This window comes from Cryptotermes secundus, unplaced genomic scaffold (assembly GCF_002891405.2).
Source record: "Cryptotermes secundus unplaced genomic scaffold, Csec_1.0 scaffold106, whole genome shotgun sequence".
Lineage (NCBI taxonomy): Eukaryota > Metazoa > Arthropoda > Insecta > Blattodea > Kalotermitidae > Cryptotermes > Cryptotermes secundus.
Genome location: NW_019734310.1, coordinates 782519 through 804698, shown reverse-complemented (window position 1 = coordinate 804698; position 22180 = coordinate 782519). Strand labels below are relative to the sequence as shown.

The 22180-nt window shown below is 41.6% G+C and overlaps 1 protein-coding gene across 1 annotated transcript; it reads left to right on the top strand.

The window, feature by feature from the left end:
- Nucleotides 1-3545: 3545 nt before the first annotated feature.
- On the top strand, nucleotides 3546-21542 carry LOC111868409 (serine protease persephone). Its single transcript, XM_023859013.2, has 7 exons — nucleotides 3546-3655; nucleotides 7273-7458; nucleotides 12633-12724; nucleotides 16671-16792; nucleotides 18244-18500; nucleotides 18646-18803; nucleotides 19520-21542. Exons 1-7 carry the CDS (start codon nucleotides 3574-3576, stop codon nucleotides 19682-19684), a joined length of 1062 nt encoding a protein of 353 aa, XP_023714781.1. The 5' UTR covers nucleotides 3546-3573; the 3' UTR covers nucleotides 19685-21542.
- Nucleotides 21543-22180: the final 638 nt, after the last annotated feature.

Sequence of the window (22180 nt, the reverse complement as noted above, 5' to 3'; positions counted from 1 at the left end):
TTCCCTTCCAACTGACTTCTTCTTCATAGACTCCCTTACAGAACTGACTTGGTTGCCCCAGTTGTCTTCCTTATAACTCCTCGGCACGGCCCGCGCAGAGAACACTGTTCATTCTCGTATTCTAACAGTTTCCGAGAGAACGTGTTTACCGAGCTGTTCCATAGGAGCGGCCGTCTATGCTTGCTTATTAAGAATATGCTGCCTAGCAATGTACGTCGTCCCTTTGTTTGTTTCGCGGCCGTTGCCTAGAAACGAACGTTGTTTCAGAGCCTTTCGGTAGCAACGGCTGTTATTCTGGCTTCACAGTTCTCGTTTCGAGTAAATGTGTCACAATGTTATTATTCCCCGTTCTCCTTCATGGATTAGACTTTAGCCAGTTCCGGCCTCACATTTCCATGCGGCCAATGCATCCGTAAGGCCTTCACTCGTATTTCATTATTCGCTTTGGTGTTCTTCCGTCCGGTACTCTCCATAAATGTGATCTCTACGTCTCTCTGCAGCTTCTTACTCTCTGCGTTATTGGCCCCACTCCTAATTACTTTCGATTCTCTTCGTTCTATAAACCATCTTCTCTTGTGCATCTTTTGGTATTATTATTATCATTGGTTCTGGTATGTTTTTGTTTACATGTGTTTCATTATATCTGTGCTAGTGCTTATTTTGTAATTGGCCTTTGGGCTCTTCAGTTAGCACGTAAATAAATAAGAATTGAATTCGTTTATTACTTGTGGCGATAGTGTGGAATGAGAACCCGCGAGACCCCTTTCTTATGCAGTCAGTGGTGCAGCCTCTGTTGCGTGTAGGGGCGTTGGGACTATTTCCGTCGCCGCGAAATGCAGAAATGTTCTGGTGTGGGGGGATGGAATTTCCCTAGAAATAAAGGCTACCGGGGGGGTCCGACAAGGCTAAAGAATCCTACAAGGAACGGCCTTGCATAACCTTGCACAGCTATCTTGTAATTCACCATGTAAACACTGAAAAGCTGACCGCATGATTGCGTTTTCTACAGCCTTCGTGAAACCAAACTTCTTTCTCGAATTATAAGATCGTCAAAGGCACTTGAGATGAACCCACACGTATGTTGGCGGAAGTGTTTAATTTTACAAGCCGACGGCTCAAATTACGTCCCATCTACTGCGATTTCAGATACAAATATATCCGCCAATTATAGTTGCATTTAAGTATCAACTGCCTGTAATTTAAGAGTCTAAATACATCTCTGGTCACGGTAGCCGAGCGGTCTAAGGCGTGCACTGTCTTCGTTCGATCAGAAGCCGGGATCGTGGGTTCGAATCCCACTCAGGGCATGGATGTTTGTGTTCGTTTTTCTCTGTTTGTGTATAGGTAGAGGCCTTGCGACGAGCTGATCACCCGCCCAAGGAGTCCTACCGTATGTCTAAGACCTAGAAAAACCGAAAGTGAACGGCGAAGTTCATGGAGGTAGGCCTAGGCCCACTGGGGCTGTAGTGCCAAGGGAAAAAAAATACATCTCTATGCAACGTTGGCCGAAACAGGAAAAGACCACCTAACCTCAATTCACTATATATGATGACCATCTCTTATCAGAGGATCCCTTTTAATACAATCTACTCGTATTTACTTTAGAATGTCGCTATTTTTCGCGTTTCTTTTTTTCAGGCTACTGAGAACAGTCGCTATAGCGACGGGCTAAGGGCTGGACGGCCGGTTTTCGATTCTCGGCAGGGGCAAGGTTTTCCTCCGCTGTTTCTAGACCGGCTATGTAGGCCACCCAGCCTCATATCCGATGGGTACCGGGGGGGGCTCTTTCAACAGTGGTAAAGCGGCAGGGGCGTAAAACTGACAATTCGCCTCTTTCTAATGCCAAGGTCAAGAATGGTGGCGCTATACCTCCACTCCCCCGTAAGTCTTCGTGGCATAATAATTAATTCTTTTTTTTTATTGCTAGTGGGGTGGGACTAAGTCCCTTGTACTGCGGCCACTTCTGGCCTATTGTACCAGCCCCAGATGATAGGTGAGGGTGATTGTGGAGCAATTGGTCGAATGAAGATTGGCAGGGAAAACCGAAGTAGTCGGAGAAAAACTGCCCCAGCGCCACTTTGTCCACCACAAATCCCACTTGACCAGACCCGGGATCGAACCCGGGCCGCCGCGGTGGGAAGCCAGCGAGTAACCGCTTGAGCTATGGCGCGGCCTAATGATTAATTAAATAAGCACAGAGAAAACTCGACATTTTACTTCATTAATTTTATTTTTATTAATACAGAGTGTCCCAGGAGGAAAGGTCAAAATTCTGGGAGGTCAGAGTATCGGTCATTCTAAGCAAAAAATTGTGTATATGTGTCCTACAAGTATTCCGAACGGTTTCCGAGATAGAGCTATTTCACTGTACAGTTCAAAAACAGCTGATAAGAAAGAGATATTACGTACTGATTTAATACCGGTATTTATTGTTCAAGTAACAAAGTTGGTAGAGTTTACCTAGTGTAACACTTTAAAAAAAATCCACCGTTAATATCAGTGCACTTTGCAACTCGTGTGAGGACATGGCGTGATGCTCGTCTGTACAGTGTGCAGTGAAATGTCTCTATCTCGGAAACCGTTAGGAATAGGATCAATATACACATACATTATTTGCTTAGAATGACCGATACCATGACCTCCCAGAATATTGACTTCTCCTTCTGAGACACCCTGTACGTTCCTCCACTTCTTTCTCTACCGAGGAAGTTCGGTCAAGAGACAGAGCTTCTGATTTGTATTCTGGAGTTACAAATTTCAAATCTCGACCAGAACACCAACTATCATGACTGAGGTGTTTCGTAGTTTCTCGGAGTCCCTTCAGACGAATTCCAGGATAGGCCACGACCGCTTATTTCCATATCTTTCCAGTTCATTATCATCCAATCGTTCGGCACTATATAGTCTGAGTTACTGCAGTGTCGTTAAGTAAACTACAAAGAGGCCGCGCCATAGCTCAAGCGGTTAGCGCTGGCTTCTCACCGCGGCGGCCCGATCCTGGGTCTGGACAAGTGGGATTTGTGGCGGACAAAGTGGCGCTGGGGTAGGTTTTCTCTGGGTACTTCGGTTTCCCCTGCCAATCTTCATTCCACAAATTGCTCCACAATCACCCTCACCTATCATCTGGGACAGAGACATCCATGCCTTGAGTGGGATTCGAACCTACGATCGCAGCGTTCGAGTTAGCGGAGACAGTTCATGCCTTAGACCGCGCGACCACTGTGATCGTTCCTGGTCAAACTATGGGCCAAATAAATATAATTTGTTCACTTTATTGACGGTGAATGTAGAACGCATGAACTCCGCTGTGATCCGAACATCTGTCCTAATGAGCGCAGATGATTTCTTTCCGTCGTGACTGCTTACGCACAGCAGTTGTAAACGGAAGCTGCCTTGAGAGAAGTGGGCGCAAGTTGCGGCTACCAACTGCGAAACTTCCGACTGTCTCCACACGTGCTTTCCCCTTCTTCAGGGACGCAAGTTCGTCCGCAGCGTCCATGTGTATAAATACCGGCCTGCCCCCCTACCTGCTTCATTGTCTGTGACGCCGGGACTTAGAAGAGTGCTATAGTAATGGCTCTTACTCTGTGCCTGATGGTACTGACAGCGGCTCTTCTGGCGTACATAGCGTCTGCTATGCCACGTGTCTTATACGGTAAGTGACGTCACTAAGCCTTGCATGTCTTGATTGATCATGCTAGTGTACTTTCGTATCTGGGCCGGATTATCGGCTAAACTCTTTTCAGGTCAATAAGGCTAAAAATAGGACAATATCTACCAAGTACTAATTATATTATCTTCCCACGTCAAATTGTGATCTTGGTTGTGACACCCTGTATAATTTTACGTGTTTCCTAAAGTTCCCACGTGTTCAGGGTCGAATTCGAACCTGCTAAGGTTCATCTTACTTTTCGACCTCGAAGATGGAGACAGTAAGTTCCGCAGAAGCGTTGCCAACTTCTATCATACTGCATGGTGTCAAAGTCCAGTAGTGTTCATATGAACACAGTCCACACATACGATATTTTAGATACATTTTAATATTATCCAATCATATTTTTCTAGATCTCCTGGGTGTTCTCCTCCCTTAAGGTCTCCCGACTAATATCTGATCTGCAGTTCTCATCTCCATCCAAGCTGTATATCATGTCTCAGCCACTTTGGTATTACTTACTTACTTATTTACTCATGGAGCTAGCGGCCTCCGTAGTCTAGAGGTAACGTTCCCACCTCATGACTCGTAGTACGCGGGTTCAAATACCCGGCGGAGGTCGTCGAATTTTTAAGGGCGGAAAAATTCAGGGAACAAGTCCTCCGGGAGGGACTTTAAGCCGTGGGTCCCGTGTCGTAGCTTCATGTCGACCATGTCGACTTTCATGTGAAAGTTGAATGAAAGTATGAAAGAAGGGAAGAAATAAAAATGCATTAAATATTTTAATTAATCATAAAACGTAAGGAGATTCCAATATTCATATAGCAAAATGTTTCTAATTCAACACTAGCTGTTCCTCTAGATCACCAAGTTCGTCTCCTACATTTAATCTCCCTCAGCTCGAGAAGAAATAAAATTAAGATGTAAGGAAGGGCCGAAAAATTAAAAATATTCTCGACGATAATATAACAATAAAATGTCTGACTTCCTGGGCATTATCCATTGAACAGATACATTATTAAAACGACATTTCGGAGTCTGGAAGCTGTCTCCGTTTTCGGGTAAAAACCCAACTGAATAGGTTTCTTTTACCTGAGGACAGAGATGAAGTCAAGACTCCGAAAAGTCGTTTTAATAATATATTTTGTGGGTGTATAATGCCCACAATATTAAACACTAAAGTAAGAACTGATTATTATTTTCGATAACTTCCACTAAATTGAAATATACCGTCTCAAATTTCTGTCTTTAAACGCACATTGTGCAAATAACCCGCTATTTTACACGCTGAATATTTCTGTCGTCTGGGACTTAACGCCGTGTAATATAGTATTTTTATTTCTACCAATTACCAGCTACCAGGGTTCTAAACTTGTCGTGTTAATGAGTATACAAACTCATGCGGAATTTTGCAATAAGAGAAAGTGAAAGCAGAAGGTCACGAGGAAGAATGATCAGCTGTTTTGTGCACAAGAGTGGACGCCAAATCTAAGGGGCAATTTTCTGCAGTACTTAAGCAGTATGTTGCTTTGTACGAAGTTTCGATATGAAATTCGGCAAGATAATTGCAAATACGCACAGGGACGGACGTAGAAGGAGGGGATCCTGTCTAATTTTAACACTCTAACTGACGAAGATATAACATTATGCCTACTATTCGTAACATTTCATGTTCTGCATAAAGAATATGATGCATATATAATACAACCTACGCAAATCATAGTATGAGTTACAGAGGAGTTAAAACATTCGATATATTCTACGTTAGCAGAAGCCGGGATAGCGTAGTTGGTATAGAGACTGGCTACGGGTTGGACGACCGAGGGGTCGGAGTTCGAGTCCCAGTGGGTGCAAGAATTTTCACTTCTTCACGTCGTCCAGACCGGCTCTGGGGTCCACCCAACCTCCTATCCAATGGATACAGGGGAATCCTTCCCCCAGGTGTATTGCAGCCGTAGCATGAAGCTGACCACTCACCGCCAACTAGTGCCGAGGTCAAGAAAATGTGGATCTATACACCCACTCCCCCATACATCTTCATGACATATTGCTTAATTAGTTCAGCACAGAGACAACTTTACCTTTACCTTCATCACTCCTTAGAAGATTCTGCCAGGTTTGTCGTGAATTAGACCGTCCGGTTTCCACTTCTTTGTATTTCGTAACAATAATTTTTTGCAAAGCAAGATCGTCAGCCTTGCGTCCAACCCGCAACCTGGAGGAGCAGGTCTTTGTGTTTAAGTCCCCCAGCGACAGGGTGGCTTACTTATACCTCCAGGTACCGGGTTCTCTTTTCGTCGCCTTCTACGTCTCGCAGGGTTACGGTGGAGGTACTATAACGCGCCTCCATATGGTGGATGTAGTCTCTACTCTTACTGCTGATCTAATAACGATACAGATTATTCAATTCAGGTCCATTTTTGTTTGTTTGTTTACGTTCTGAGCTCAATAGCCGGTGGTCAGTTACAGGGTCAGCACGAGTAAGAACTACAACAATAAAAAATATATAAGGGGAAAAAAAAACAAGCAAAACAATGAATCGGTTAAGGTTATTTACATTAAACGTGAGTTTCTAAGCATATCTATAAACTTGCAAACTACTTGAGCGGCAGAAGCACTTCTAGCTGAAGGACAGTAACTGGAGCTAATGAACGTATGGCCATAATCTCTCGACACAAGTTGCTCATTCCTACCCTCCCCCACCCCATTTTCTTAAACTGGAACTACAGAAATATATTACAAATAGAATGTCAGACGCTGAAAGGACATTTTCTGTGTCCTCAATCAAGCAGTTTGTGACAGAAACAACTGGAAGTAAACACCGTTACATAATTACAGCTTCTATTGAAAATGGTTGGGAAGATCTGACAACCCTCTTTCCGGAATAAATTTAATTTATTTATGTTCCTGTCCCTAGGGACAAAAATCCTTGTGACGGCCTATCATTAATGAACCATCAATTTAAAAACATTTTTCTTGTTGTAGTGCAGTTATGTAGAAACTCATGCTCCGAGTAGGTAACGCTAAAGCTATCCGTGTAACAGGCCGTGAAGGTCTATAAAGTTGCGAGACGCCGATGTTCCCACATTTTCCAGACAATCGGCTCAGAGATGGCGGCAAGGTTGTCAGCCTTAGGCGCCGGCCGTCCTTTACACCCAGGAAGATTCCTGGTAGTCATTTCTGTTAGAGGATGAGTCGACCTCATGGCCATAGTGCGGCTGGAAGGACTAGGTCAATTTAAAAAAAAATCCAATGACCTCATCGGGATTCGAACCCGTGACCTTCCGGCTTGTAACATTGTGCCCCAACCAACCACGCTACCGCGTGACCCGTTCCGAGCAGGAGTGGAAAAAATGTAGTTTCGTCATAAATATTTATTAAAAATAAAGCGTCAGAGTGACTACACGTGATATTCAGTATCTGAAAATTTAATTTTCCAATTAATTTATTATACTTGTAGTACCGGATATCGGTAAATTGAAAATTTAAGTTGCGGAAAAGGGCCGAAAATTTTCTTCGTATGCGCCCAAGTTTATTGGATGTTACCTGTACGAGTACGACTAAATAAACACTAAGTGCTGTACGAGTACGTATAATCAGATGCTGTTATCTACTTGCAGAAGGAGACGTGTGTCGACTGGGAGCTAACAGGAAGGGTCTGTGCAAGCCTCTTAGCCAGTGTAAGCCAGCGTTTCGGCAGCTGTCAACGTCTGGGATCAGACCCATTCACTGCAGCTTCAAGGGTTTCGAAGAAGTAGTTTGTTGTGACGACGAGGTGTCGCAGCAGCTCCGAAAGAGCGAGCTGGGTAAGCAATGCTTGAGACAACCTGTTAACGTGGCATATTTGGACATTTTTGTAAGATCTGGGGTTTTTACGGCGGTGACTATGAAGAATTCCGCCTTTTGGGATGTGGCACCGTGTAGATCCTGTGTGACTGGTCACTCAGTCTGCAGTCACCTGCTCAAGCTGGTTCCTCGCTCGCGAATTTTTCTACCGTGAAGATGGAGGCGATACGTTCTTCCGAAACGTCGGTTTACACAGGATCTACATGGCGCCCCATCCCAGAAGACGGCATTCTTGGAAATTTTTCTTGGTAGGCGCCAACAGCATCACAACTACACTACAAACCAAACACTTGCTAGCCTTCTATAGCAAGATGTGTAGAAAGGTAAAGCTATCCCTGTAACAGGTCGTGGAGACGTCAAGGCCCCTACATTTTCTAGACATTCGGCTCACAGATGGCGGTGAGGTTGTCAGCCTTACGCGCAGGTCGCCATTTACCCCCAGGAAGATTCCTGGTACTCATTTCTGTTAGAGGCTGAGTCGACCTCAGGACCATAGTGCGGCTGGAAGGATTAGGTCAAATGAACTCATTGGGAATCGAACACTCGACCTTCAGGCTTGTGGCATAGTGCCTCAATCAACTACGCTACCGCATGCCCCCAAAGTTGTCCCTGTGCTTAACTAATTATGCACTACTCCATGAAGACGTATGGGGGAGTGCAGGTGTTTTCTTGACCTCGTCACTAGTTGGAGGTGAGTTGTTAGCTTCACGCACCGGCCGCTTTACCTCCGGGGAAAGAGCCCACGGTACCCACTGGTTAAGAGGCCGGGTGGGCCCCAGGGCCGGTTTGGACGACGTAGAGAAATGAAAATTCTTTACCCTACCGGGACTCGAACTACGACCCCTCGGTCGTCGAGCCCGTAGCTAGTCGCTGTACCGACTGCACTCTCCCGTCTCTTAAACTGTTTAGTACTGATCAAATTTCGGCAGAATTAATCCGAGCGGGAGGTAAAACTTTCTGTACTGAGGTTACCATATTTCTCAGTTACTTCTACAAGGAAGAGTTAGCATAGCAGTGGAAAGAATCCATTATTTTACCTATTTATTAGAAAGGTAATGTAACTGGCGGTATGGCACATAATTGTTTTCAACTGCGTAGGGAATTTGTATCCAATTTTCGTCTCTCAACTTTATCTCCATGTGGAGACACAACTGGGAACATCAACGTGGATTAATGTGGCTTCTTTTAATACGTTTTCAGTGTCAAGACGATATATCGTATGATAAGAGGGTGATTAATGAATGGTTGATTTTGGAACGTATCAGGGATGGATTGGATTGATCTGGCTCAGAATATGGACCGCTGGAGGGCTGTTGTGAACACAGTAATAAACCTTCGGGTTCCATGATATCCTGGGAAGTTCTTGAGTAGCTGCACAATTGGCAGCCTCTCAAGAAGAGCTCAGCTCCATGAGTGAGTGATCAGTGATGACCTAACTGAGATACTGTTCCAAACCTGGAGACACTAAAGAAGATCATGAAAGTCCTCAATATGGATTGTAGGTGTCCTGACCGAGCACCTCGCGAGCGAGAGCTATAACAACCGGCCCCGTATCAAAGTGGATTCGGTGTAATAGACGGGGAAATATTACATCATTTCACGTTGGCCATTTACGGGAGAGAACGCGGTATTGCAAAAGTAGAGTTCGTCAATTATTTATAGACTTAAAGGAAGCCTAAGATTCGGTGTAGTACAGTATTCTCATTGATTTCTGTATACCAATGAATCTAGTTAGGTTAATCAAATATATTTAAGTAAAAGAAAAAGTAAAGCTATCCCTGTAACAGGCCTCGGAGGCCCATAGGGTTGTGAGACGTCGAGGATCCCACATTTTCTAGACAATCGGCTGAAAGATGGCGGCCGGCCGCGCTTTACTCTCCAGGAAAATTATTTAATTAATTCCTGGTTCTCATTTCTGTTAGAGACTGAGTCGACCCCAGGGCTCATCGGGACCTGAACCCGCGACCTTCCGGCTTGTAGCATAGTACCTCAACCAACTACGCTACCGCGTGCCCCCAAATATATTTAAAACAATATAAAATTAAGTCTTCATAGGTAAACCTTTATCAGATGCTTACGGCCATTGCTTTTAACGTGGTTTTAGAATGTGCAACTAAGAATGCTAAAAAGGAAACAAGAAGGATTGGATTGGAATTAAATGGGACATATACACTGCTGGCTTAGACTGATGACGTAATGTATTTACAAAAAGGAAGTGGGGCCGATTACATTCGGGGTACGCTCTCCGCTGGAAAGAGACAAGTACATTTAGAATACTTCCTCTCCAACTGCTAACTAAAAACCTTGAGGTTAAAACATATCACACTACAATTTTGCCAGTTATTTTGTATGGGTGTGTAACTTGCTTCTCACACGAAGGGAAGAGAATAGTTTAAGGATATCTGGGATCAAGTTTCTGATCATGTTTAGACGTTACAAGAGATCGAAGAAAGTTATATAACGAGGAGCTTCACAATTTTTACTCTCTCCGAGATTATTATAAAATCACAAAAGATGAAAGGGGCAAAGCATGTAGCACGCATAGAAGAGATGAGAAATTATTGACGGCTTGATTGGAAAACTTGAAAGGAAGAAAATCACTTGGTTGAAATAGGAGTAGATGGAAGAAAAATATTAAAATGGTTGAGTGGGAAAATGTGGGCTGCATTCATCTGGGTCTGGAAGGGACCAGTGGACAGCTCTTGTGAAGCTTCGGATTTCATGGAAATTTCCTGACTAACAGACCAAGTATTAACTCCTTAGGCCCCCCATACACACACAGTTTGCCCTTCCGATCGACCTTACAGGTAAAACTGTGACAGTTTACCCCCTCCCTTTCCTCCCCATACACGCGCAGATAAAGCGACAGGCTTCATGCCACAATCACGGTCTCCCAGCCTATAATGGTGAGTCACACACGTCATGTGCTACGGTCCTGCGGGCATAACTGATGGACTGACGGGTTTCCCACAGACCAACAGTCCAAACGATTGGCCGGCCGCACCACACACGTCAGTTTTGCCTTTCAGTCTTCAGCTGTGCAGGCCGAACTGGAGGCCAAACTGTGTGTGTATGGGGGCCCTTAGGAAGGGCTCTGCTCCTTGGAATTATCGCAGTAACTAAAATGCTGTCAATTCTGATTATCTTGTATTATCATGAAAAGAATGTCTTGCCTATAGCAACACACTGCAAGATGCTTTGAGCATCTGAAACAATTGACCTCAAGAATACAACGCTGTTTTTGCAGTGTCCCTGGACTTGCCTGATGAGGAAGGTCGGGGACGACGAGTTCTCTTTGAACCGCTGGTCGAAGAGTTACACCATTTACATGCCATACGTTTCTTAACGACAATTAAGCGAAATTTACCTGGAGGGGCTAAGGAAAATCACGAAAAATCTCAATCAGGATAGTCGTTCTGGCCGAGATTCGAACCGAACAGCTTTCGAATAGAAATCAGAAGCGTTACTGTTTGAGTCAAACTGCTGGATGGAAAGTTTTTATGTAAACGTGGTGATAAATTTCGTGTTCCATAAAAAGCAGAGAATTTCTTGTTTTTCTGAAGAACCATCAGCTTGTCAAGAGTTGTCCTTTCATTAACAACAATTCCCGTACCTGCTGGCTATCGAGGAACTATTATACTAAAGAATATTCGTAAATATGAGCTTAAAAATTACGCGAAGTTTAGAGTATTGCCAATAAGCCCTCCAGTAGGAGAAGGACATTAACTTGATTTATTGCAACCTTGACGTTGCCGAATGTGGTGAGATGGTAATCATGAGCGTACAAGTGGGAGGAATGGGACAGGATATACCGTGGCCTGCTTCAACGCATATCCAGATATTCAACAGAAGTGAAGGAGGGAAATTACAATTAAAAAACCTGTCAGTATAGTCGTGTTCCGGCTGTGATTTTAAACGAATGTCCCCCGACCACAAGTCAGCGAAGTTATCACTTGACATCAGATGGAGTCCTAACACCACTATCCTGGGCCAGTTTAATCTAATCAACAATCTCCGATCTTATTTATTTAGAGTATATTTTAATATTATCTTGTCGTATACGGCTAGGAGCCGGGATAGCACAGTCGGTATAGCGACTGGCCTAGGGCTGGACGGCCGAGAGTCCCGATAGGGACGAGATTCTCTTCTGCACGTCGTCCAGACCTGTTCTGGGGGCCACACTGGAGCCTCTTTCTGCGGGGGTAAAGCGGCCGCGGCGTGAGCTGACTAATCACCTCCAATCAGTGCCGAGGTCAAGAATACGTGACTCTATATATCCACTCCGCAATACGTCTAGTTCTACGTGATAAGACAAGATAATCTTAAAATATATTCTAAATAATAGTTCAGTTGGTACAGCGACGGGCTAAGACCTGGACGGCAGGGGTTCGATTCCCGGCAGGGCCAAAAATTTTTTCTCTACTCCAAAGTGTCCATACTGGATCTCAGGCACAGCAAGTCTCCTATCCAGTGAGTACTGAGGGCTCTTTCCCTGGAAGTAAAGGGGCCTTGGCGCGAAGCTGACCACTCACCTCAATCTAGTGCCGAGGCCAGGAATGATGGAACTATACCTACACTTCCCCATACGTCTTCATGGTACAGTGTTTAATTAATTAAGTACAGGGACTATTTTGTCTTTATCATACAGTCCTACACCTAAGTCTCACGAGAGGTCTTTTCTTTTGAGTTTTCCGGCTGAAAATTGAATGCATTTTTCACTTCTTGCATGGGCAATAAAAAAAAACGAACTCCGTGACTTGAGTCCGCAAGCGAACTACACCGACCGAGCGACGGCCGCTTGTCGGAGAAGTTAGTGCCAACTTTAGCGGATAGAGGGTGTCACGTGGTCAACGCAACGATTCTCCACGGCCGTTAATTTCGGTTTCCTAGACCGGAGCCGCTATTTATCCTTGAAATAGATCCTTAATTATCCTCATGAGGCTGAGTGGACCCCGTACCAGACCCACTGCTTCTCAGAAAATCTGGTAGCGCTGGGAATCGAACCCGGACCTCTGGATCTGTAGCCAGAAACACTGACTACTAGACCACAGCGGCGGTCCTTGCATGTGTGATAAGAGTAAATATACCAATAATGCAGGTGGAAATAGGTTTAACTAGGCATCGTGTGTTCCAGCGTGTCGGGAATACATGAACGAGCTTCCGCTCAGAGTCAATCCTTTCATCAAGAGCGGCAGAGATGCAGAACCAGGGGATTACCCGCACATGGTAAGTGGTCAGGCAACCCGTTCTAACCGGACAACATATCTCTCAAGAATGAAGCCAAATGTTTATTTCATATGAAACATGAGTGACAAATACCAATGTAAATGTCACTGCGAGTCACGTAGCCACAAGTGAAATGACTAACACAAATACTACTCGCTTTGTTACTCGGTTATTTTCTTATTTTAAAACAAACACGTTATACGCGAATCCAATTCAGGAGAATTGTGTGTCCACTGGGATTATAGCCTGAAAATATATTAAAGAAGGTGAACAAAGAATTTCTGTGCATTATATTCATTAGTACAGACATCGACATTGTTAAATCTATCAACTTTTCACATCGTCGCATTGAATGCAATATTTCATACAGAATTTCGAAGTCTGATCTCTCTCTAGATTCTAAAGGGTTCTGACGATGGTGGATGGCACACACAATTACCGTTTTTTTTTTTTACTTTTCCCATCGTTCCGAATTCTAGGTAATAGAGGACACGACGTTTCGGAAACTTGATCTGTTTCCGTCTTCAGGTGAGAAAGGAAGACACCTACTCAGTTGGGGTCCTTAGAAAGAGAAAGGTCCAGTGACTCAGATTAGCTCTTTCTAAAATGCCCAACTGAGGTGCCTTCTTTTCTCACCTGAGGATGGAAATAGATCCAGTATCCGAAACGTCGTGTCCTCTATTACCTAGAAGTCCGGATGATGGAAAAAGTCCAAAAACCCAGTAGTTCTCTGCTCTCTCTCTCTGTATGTAATCTCCCATGCCTCCAAAGGTTCTTTAGCGGTACTCACAGACAAAAAGCTAACCTTAGGTTTCGTGCTGTACCGTGTTATTATTTTATGTTCTACAGAATATTATCTCAATGACAGTCGCAGTGTTTGCGAATACGTTACTATGCAACATTTCAGAACCTCACCATTCATTCAATACTGGGAATCACCCTTTAGGATTCTTAGCTGGCTTCCAGCTACGGGATTGGCCTCCACAATTAAATAACGACACTGAATAGAACGGTAATTAGCCCCAGTGGAGAACATCGAGCGGATGGAGTTGAGAGGGTGGAGGTACAATATGAACTGAATCTCATAAGAAAACTAGTTGACTTATTAAATAACTAATTAACCCATCGAACAATTCAGTGTAGCACGGTCCTTCGCGACAACCTAATAATTGCTCAGCTAGTAAAAGAATTTCCCCATTTTTTATAGAAACCGAAAGTTCATTACCGTGTTCACAAAAGCACATCAGCGGATTGTATCCTGAGACAGATGGATCCATTTCCCACAATCTCACCCTGTCTCTTCAAGATCCATTTCAATGTTGTTCCATCATCTGCGCCCAACTCTTTACAATTTACTCGTCCCTTCTGTGTTTCCGACCCAAAGTTTGCATATATTTCAAATTTCTTCCATGCGTGCTACATGTCTCGCTTATCTCATCCTACTTAGTTTTATCATTACCCTAAAATCTGGTGATGAACACTAATCAAGAATTTGCTCCAATCTATATTCTCCCTTCAATGTGAGACCAAATTTCACACCCATACAAATTAGGCAAAATTATAGTTTCTTAAGCTCATATTTAGGCAATCATAGTGACCGCGCTGTCTAAGGCATGAACTATCTTCGCTCGCTCGAACGCTGGGGTCGTGGGTTCGAATCCCACTAAAAACATGGATGTATGTGTGCGTTTATTCTGTGTTTGTGTTGTTCTGTGTGTAGGTAGCGGCTTTGCGACGGGCTGATCCCTCGTCCAAGGAGTCCTACTGGCTGTGTATAGGATTAAGAAACTGAAAACGCGGCCAAGGTCCAACAAAGGGACTGTAGAGCCATAGGTAGATAGACGGACAGACATATAGATAGATAGACAGGTTTATATTTATGTTTTCCAACAAAAGGACAAAAGAAAGTACACTGAAGCCTATTGCAATAAAAACAGATGCGGCACGTGAGTACAATAATAGTCACAAAGACTCTGCAAAATGTCATCAGCGGAGCAAGGGAAAATGGAATCTACTTATTAAGAATAATGAACTAGCCACAAAAGCCACGTGGTTGCCTCAGGCGTATGAAAGTACAGATTAAAAAAAAAAAACGAAATTCCTCTACGCACAGGAACCAAGAGAAAAAGAACAAGCCGTATACGAAAGGTCCTACAAGTGTCATTATAGCACCGTGCCAAGATTAAAAATGACGTATCATGTTCATTTAGGGGAATTCCACAAACATCAGATAAAAGGCCACTCCTTCTGATCGAAGTGAGCAAGGAACAGGATTATTTTACAAGCAACTTAATTAAAGTGCACGTGTTAGTGACAAAGATCACATAGCTGTTTTATCCTACGTGGAAGATTTAACGTCGCAATGGTAGATCGTGGGTTCGACTCCCATTCAAGAATGAATGTTTGTGTGTATTCTGTTTATTTTGGGTAGCGGCCTTGCGACGGGATGATCTCCCGTCCAAGGGGTCTTACCGACTGTCTTAGATTAAGAAACTGAAGTGAAACGAAGCGTTTCGCGGATGCCCTGTGCTTCAAGAAGGAGGAGGAGGACTGAATGCTGTCGCGGTGCAGGGATCATTAAACGCCCTCAGTCTTCAATCTATTCTATTCTACGAACTGAAACGCCAGAATAATTTATTTTGCATCTTCACCCTTTACTCCCATTTCTTACTTTCCTGTATTCCCTCTCAACCCTCTTTCTCTGCCGAAATGTGAATTGCTCGTAATTCTTTAGCGTCCAGTGTGGTTACTATATGTACCACTTGCTTTAACATACTAAAACTCTGCATTCTACCCAAAGGGTGTATTTGCATAGTTAATATGGTTCTCACAGTTAACAGCTATTGTTTCCTTGAACAGCATTAATAGGTTGATTTTATAGCTGAGAAGTGATCTGTTTACTATGAAGTATGAACTGGAATTTTTTCACATCATTTAGAAGAAATTCAGTCTTGAAAGGGTTAGGTTACATCTTCATCCTTCAGCTGGTACAGTTTCGAACACTGAGCCATGGTGATGATAACAAGAAATTTATTAAAATTTTCCTTTACTCTACTCATAAACACTTATCATCAAACACGCTTTCCAAAACATTAAGAGCATTTAAAAGTGAAGCCAAGAAGAAGAGTCCTTCTGGAGAAATTAATATCCCATCTGAGCCAGATGAATCAATTCCACACTCTCTCACACCAAATTTGTTTAAACTCCAGTTTAATAATACCCTCCCTTCTACATTTAAGTCTCCCCAGTAATATTTTCTTCATGTGTTGCAACCAAAATTTTATATTCATTTGATATCTTTCCTATGCATGCTAAATCTCATACTCCTCTTTAAGAGCAGGAATATAAATTATGAAGCCCCATACTATGTAACTACCTTCATCTTCCTGTTTCTTCTTCTCTGTTAGGTACAAATGTCTTTCTCTGCACCCTCAACCTGTTATTCCGAAGGGTGCAACATACATGCTGCCTACATGCTGAATACACTGTTGTACAGTCAATTATTTTATCATTGAAATAAGATTAACTATTTGTGCATGAGATTTGCATGGCAATTACTGAGAAGAGGACAGGCATTCTTCAATTTATGCAATAGATGTGTTACAAAAAAAATTGCAGAGGGTTAATTTGCATAAATCGAATATAGCTTTGTCCTCTCTCATTCCTCCTCAGAAAACCCACCTAATAAACTATACCCCTCCTTTCTCATATGGTAGTAACCATTTCACATTAAAGCGAGTGCCATAAATTGAAAGAGTTTTAAATTAGTTGAACAATTTTTTGTGGAGTGACTGTAATATATTCCAGAATGTGACACTGTGTAGTTTGGGAGGAGTTTACTGACACATTCTTTCCCTGACTAGAGACAAAATCACCTGAAGCACTCTCCTTCCATCCCCTCATGCAAAGAAGTGATCAAATATAACTTCAATAATTTCTGTTACAGGCTGCCCTAGGGTACATGGACCCCTTGGAGCCATCTCAGATTGCTTGGAATTGTGGTGGGACACTCATCAGTGACCGTTATGTTCTGACTGCTGCACACTGTGTTGTGCCAACATTGAGCAGGTAAATGCAGCTTGTATATTCAAATTGGCTAAGTCAGTGGTGTAGTTATCAGTGGTACCATTTGAAGAAAAGAATTTGGTGCAAAAATCTGTACATCACAAAAGAAAGGATACATCTTGCTAGCAAGAAGAATGGTGGGGGGGAGATTTATCTGTGCAGCTACAGTATTGCCATTGGCCATGTGAGTTTAAGTATACAGCCATGTATACCTGAACACTGAGTTCACACATCTGAAACAAAATAGCAAAATGCAGTTTTCTGTATTTTGCTATGTAGATAGAAGAATTTTGATGGTTTGACCACAAATCCAAGAAGTCTTACTGAATGTTCAATAAATTAAAATAAACTGAAAATTCTACACCATTACATAAAGAGCAGGAGAGGGATAATTTAGAAAGAAAAGTTATATTTTCAAACAAGAAAAACTATAGTATGAATATACTATATATCACTGTGAAAGAATTTGTATGCAGTAAATGATTTGGCATAAATGAGGACATAGCAGATAAGAAAATTATATACTGTATAAATGTAACAAAATGAAAAACAAAACATTGTAATTTTTATTGTTTCAAAACTAGAAGCAAATGGGAGAACAAAGCAAGAGGGGCTAAACCCTCACATGAGATTACCAAGGAATAAAAGCATAAGGTACAAAATGGACTGAGGGAAAAGATAGGAGAAATACAAATGGTGCATTTGTGGTGGTATTAGTAGTAGTAGTAGCAAGAGCAGCTAAATTGTCTTAACTAAGGAAATTTATGTATGTTAAGAATCTGTCCTCACAAAGCTTGGTGTTATGCTGGACATAGATTTATGTATTGTAATGAAACACAAATTATTAACTTCATTTTTACCTATATCACTGTGAAATATATTATAGGTATTGAAAAATTAAGAGTTCAGATCTTTCTTATAAAAAGACCTAGTCACTTAAATGTTTTTGCCAGCTACCATATTGTACAATTTAAATTAGGACAGAGTTTAATCAAGAGCTGGGATAGCTCAGTCGATATAGCAGTGGACTGTATGAGCATAATTAGATTCCCATTAGTGGCAAGAGATTTTTCTCTACTCCACAGCATCCAGACTGGGTTTGGGGCCCACCCTTCTCCCATGAATGGGTACTGGGGATAAAGTAGCTGGGGCAAGAAGCTGATCACTCACCTAAAACTAGTGCTGAGGTCAAAAATGGACCTATACCATGGTTCCCCCATATATTTTCATGGTATGGTGCTTAATTAAGTACAGGGACAACTTTACCTTTTACATGATTTAATCACCACAATCAGCACAATGGCTGACAACCTTACTGCCATCTGTGAGCCGACCGTAGAGAAAATGTGGGAGTCTCAATGTCTCACAATCTTATGGGCGTACACAGTCTGTTATAGGAATAGCTTGACCTTCATCACAATTGTATTATTAACACATCTACATATGTCCACTAGGAAGTCACCTGTGATAGTCCTATTAGGGGCTGTGAATCTCAATGAACCAGATTTCATGGCACAAACATACCATGTGAAGAAGTGGATGCAACATCCAGAGTACTCAACGACGACAGTATACAATGACATAGCAGTCATCGAGTTGGACAGAAGAGTCAAGTTTTCTGAAAACATTCAACCTGCCTGTCTGAACACAAAATCTGACATTCCAAATAATGGACTTGAGGTTACAGGCTGGGGAGTTACATCTAATACCCGTAAGTTCTTGGACATCTAATTTTAGACATTACAATTTTGCTCAAAATTATCCAATGAGGCAGTATTTTGTGATATAACGTGTGCAAATTATGAGTTAGTAAATTCATTCCACTTTCATATTACTACTACTCTTTTGTATTGCAGGTTCAACTAAAAGTGACATTTTACAGTATGCAACACTCAGTCTTGTCCCAAATGACAAATGCAATGAAAGTTATGTCTCTCAGAAGAAAGTGAACAGAGGTGTGCAGGACAACATGATCTGCGCTGGTGATCCTCAGGGCAAGATGGATGCATGTAATGTGAGTTGATTTCAAAACTGGATCCTTTCATATCATAACTTACCACATTCAATCCTGTCAAAACTGTATGTGCTCACTATACAATTTGGTGGGAATGCAGGAATTATATAATGAAAAACTTTATGATTTATACAGCTTGCCCTGTGGTAGTAGGAGATTGCAATAGGTTGGGTACATAGCATAGATATATGAAACACGAAATACACACACAGTTTTGATGAGGCAATATATTTGAAGGTGGTTACTTTAAAAACAGGCAAGAAGTTCTAGGAAGAATTAATTGCCTACTTTCCTTTCATTCGTATTATTTTATGACACAGACCACACAGAAAACACCATGTCCAACAGTTGTTCTATTGTTTCCATTGCTGCAGAAATGTTTACAGAGCCTTTGCCTAGCAACAGCCATCTCTTCTGGCTTTCAGGCACTGGTGGGGGGGGGCCACACAAACAGCAAGATGATCTCATAAGCCTCCTTTTACTTTTTCAAAATAAGGTAAATAGGCTAAATATGAGGCACAGATAATGTTACAGTGGACCTTTATGAAACTGGTCACAAGAATGTGAAATGAACCAAAATGGATCATGTTAATATCACATGTTGGGGTTTAGTATTAGGAGAATTCACTCTTTCTCGAGAACTAGCTAAGTGATATAACCAATTACATATAGATTTGAATAACCAAAGTGTTAATACTGCTCTACTTGGTCTGTAGGGTGATTCTGGTGGACCACTGCAAGTGAAGACCACAGAAACCAATGCATATTCCATTGTGGGTGTGACAAGCTATGGACCGTCTGTGTGCGGGGGCTTGACACCTGGCATCTACACTCGTGTCAACAGATATGTGGACTGGATAGAAAGCATAGTCTGGAAGTAACAGCTACTTGTTTGTGGTCATTCATTCTATACCAGTGCAAATACAAACATTGCACTGATCAGTTTCCTTACACTTGTTAAGCAAGAATTTTAAACCAATACATACAAATCCCATTACATTCATACGCTGTGATTAAGAACTATGTCTCATTTTCGCCAATGAGGCAAATTACAATTTTGCATTATAAATGAAAACGGGAGGTATGCTCATCTGCACCACATAAGAAACAAAAGTGAATATTCAGAAAAGTTAAAGAGTATATAAATAATTGCTTTTAAACTCCTACTGAATAAAAGCTTGCTAGTTACAAACACAAACACTCCAACACGTAAGATAATTTGGGAATGGATTCAGTAATGAGCTGAGTGCATGGGGCAACTAGAAGTTGTCCCACTCTACAGACAGACAATTTGAATGCCCACTTAAAGGACTAATAGAAGGCATGATCTCTGACTGAAAATGGCCAAACTAAATGCTCTAACTCTGTGATTGCACATGGTGATGATTATGTTAATCATGATACATTAGTTCTACATGTTATGTAAACTATATATTCATGACTGCTGAAAAGGTGTGTGAAAAATGTGACAAAGAATAAGGTCTGACCACCCATGGAAGCAATACAAATATGGTAACAAAAAAAAAATTACTATTTCTTTTATGAGTTTTCTGTTGGGGGGAGCAAAAACTTCACATTAATTTTATGAAATAAAGTTGATTTATATGATTTGAAGTTGCCATGGTGGTGAAAGTTCACACTCTTCTGGGACATAACACCATACTGAAGTCTGATATAAGAGTACAAAAAGTTTCAGATAAACACACAGCAATCCCATGACGCTTTAACCCAGAAGACCACTACAGAAATAAGATTCATTTTTAGGGTTTTCAAAAAATCAAACTATCAGCAAAAGAAACTACTGTCAAACTTTAATTACAGAAGTTGAAAGATATATGCATGGCATAAAACGAAACAGTATTTATAGGACCTGTTCTTTATACTGTCATATGAAATGACCAGCTTGCATCTAGTCATGATACTCTTTTGTGAGGACAGGACACTCTCACAGCCATGACTATGAAGATTACTGTTTTCTAGGATCTAATACCATGTAGTCTGGTACATAAGTAGTAAAGTTTGGGAGGAACTACCCTAAAGGTAAATGCAGCAAGTTCCTCCAACAGTAATCTTCACAATAGTTCTAGCATGTGCAAGTTACATTTCATATTACTACCGCATTTTACAAAGACAGGTCTGAATATGACTGCCAAGGAAACTTGGAAGAAAGAAACTTAACTGCTCAATAATTGACTCTTCAAAGAGATCAGTATGGCTATTAATACATTTACTGTCTTGAAAGTAAACACCAATTGAAGCTGGTGGCCCAATTGGCCTTGGCTAAACAGATGAACACATGTGTTTTAAATCAGGAAAAAGAAAATATTTCAATTCCTTGAAGACTGAGTTTTGATCTTTAAAATTTCTGTGGTACCTGGGTATGATGTTTTGCAGACAACACAGAATATATGAATGCTAAGTTGGCAGTAAATGTATTAATATGAAGTTGCACTAGAAGATGTTTAAAAAAAAATATCAAGAGAATACTAAACCTGAGAAAGTATTTGTCCTCAAGTGACATTCAATCTACTAAACAGGCATTGTAGTCTCCTCTATTTATTTTATAATATAAATATTTATTGAACTAATTTATTTTGTATAATAAAATATTTTAGAAACAAAACATCTAAAACTTTATTTCTACTGTCAATATTACCTAACCCTGATTCATTGGAGTTTTCAATTGACCTAATCCTTCCAGCTGCACTATGGTCCTGGATTTGAGTCAGCCTCTAACTAAAATGAGTACCAGGAATCTTCCTGGGGGGTGAAGTGCAGGAGGCGCATAAGGCTGACAACCTCACCGCCATTTGTGAACCAATTGTCTAGAAAATGTGAGAGCCATGACCTCTCAGAAACCTATGGGCCTCCACGCCCTGTTACAGGAATAGCTTTATCTTACCTCACTTGACTTATATGCAGTTCCACTGAAAGAGCTTTAAAACAAACCTCCCCGTAGTCTTCAGGTATATACAGAAATGCATTATTATTATAAAACCAAAAAAATTCTTATAGATATACTGTGGATTCAATTTTCCACATAATGTTTCGATGTGTGACTATTAGACGGGGTATAGATTGAATATTTGATTTATTGACCATGCTGAACTACACATAATTACAGGGATATCGCTGATCTACACACTTTACAGTTCACCATTACACACACACTGGTGTCCTCAGTCTTCACTAGTCATATCCTGGTGATGGATTTCAACATAGTAATTATACTAGTCTCCCAGTAACTGCAGCGCACATGAATACTTCTTTTCACATCTGCATTCTTGCAACTCGACTAACCCTCTTTACCATCTTTTCTCAATTATATTCGACAGCTGCCTCAAGAGACTTTCTCAGTTCTCATTCATCTGGCCTTG

Bases quoted from the DNA above. Each gene is read 5' to 3' on its own strand.
- LOC111868409 (XM_023859013.2), top strand. From the start codon at position 3,574: ATGGCTCTTACTCTGTGCCTGATGGTACTGACAGCGGCTCTTCTGGCG. The intron at 12,725-16,670 runs GTAAGTGGTCAG...TTTCTGTTACAG, and splicing joins CAGGGGATTACCCGCACATG to GCTGCCCTAGGGTACATGGA. The intron at 16,793-18,243 runs GTAAATGCAGCT...TATGTCCACTAG, and splicing joins GTTGTGCCAACATTGAGCAG to GAAGTCACCTGTGATAGTCC.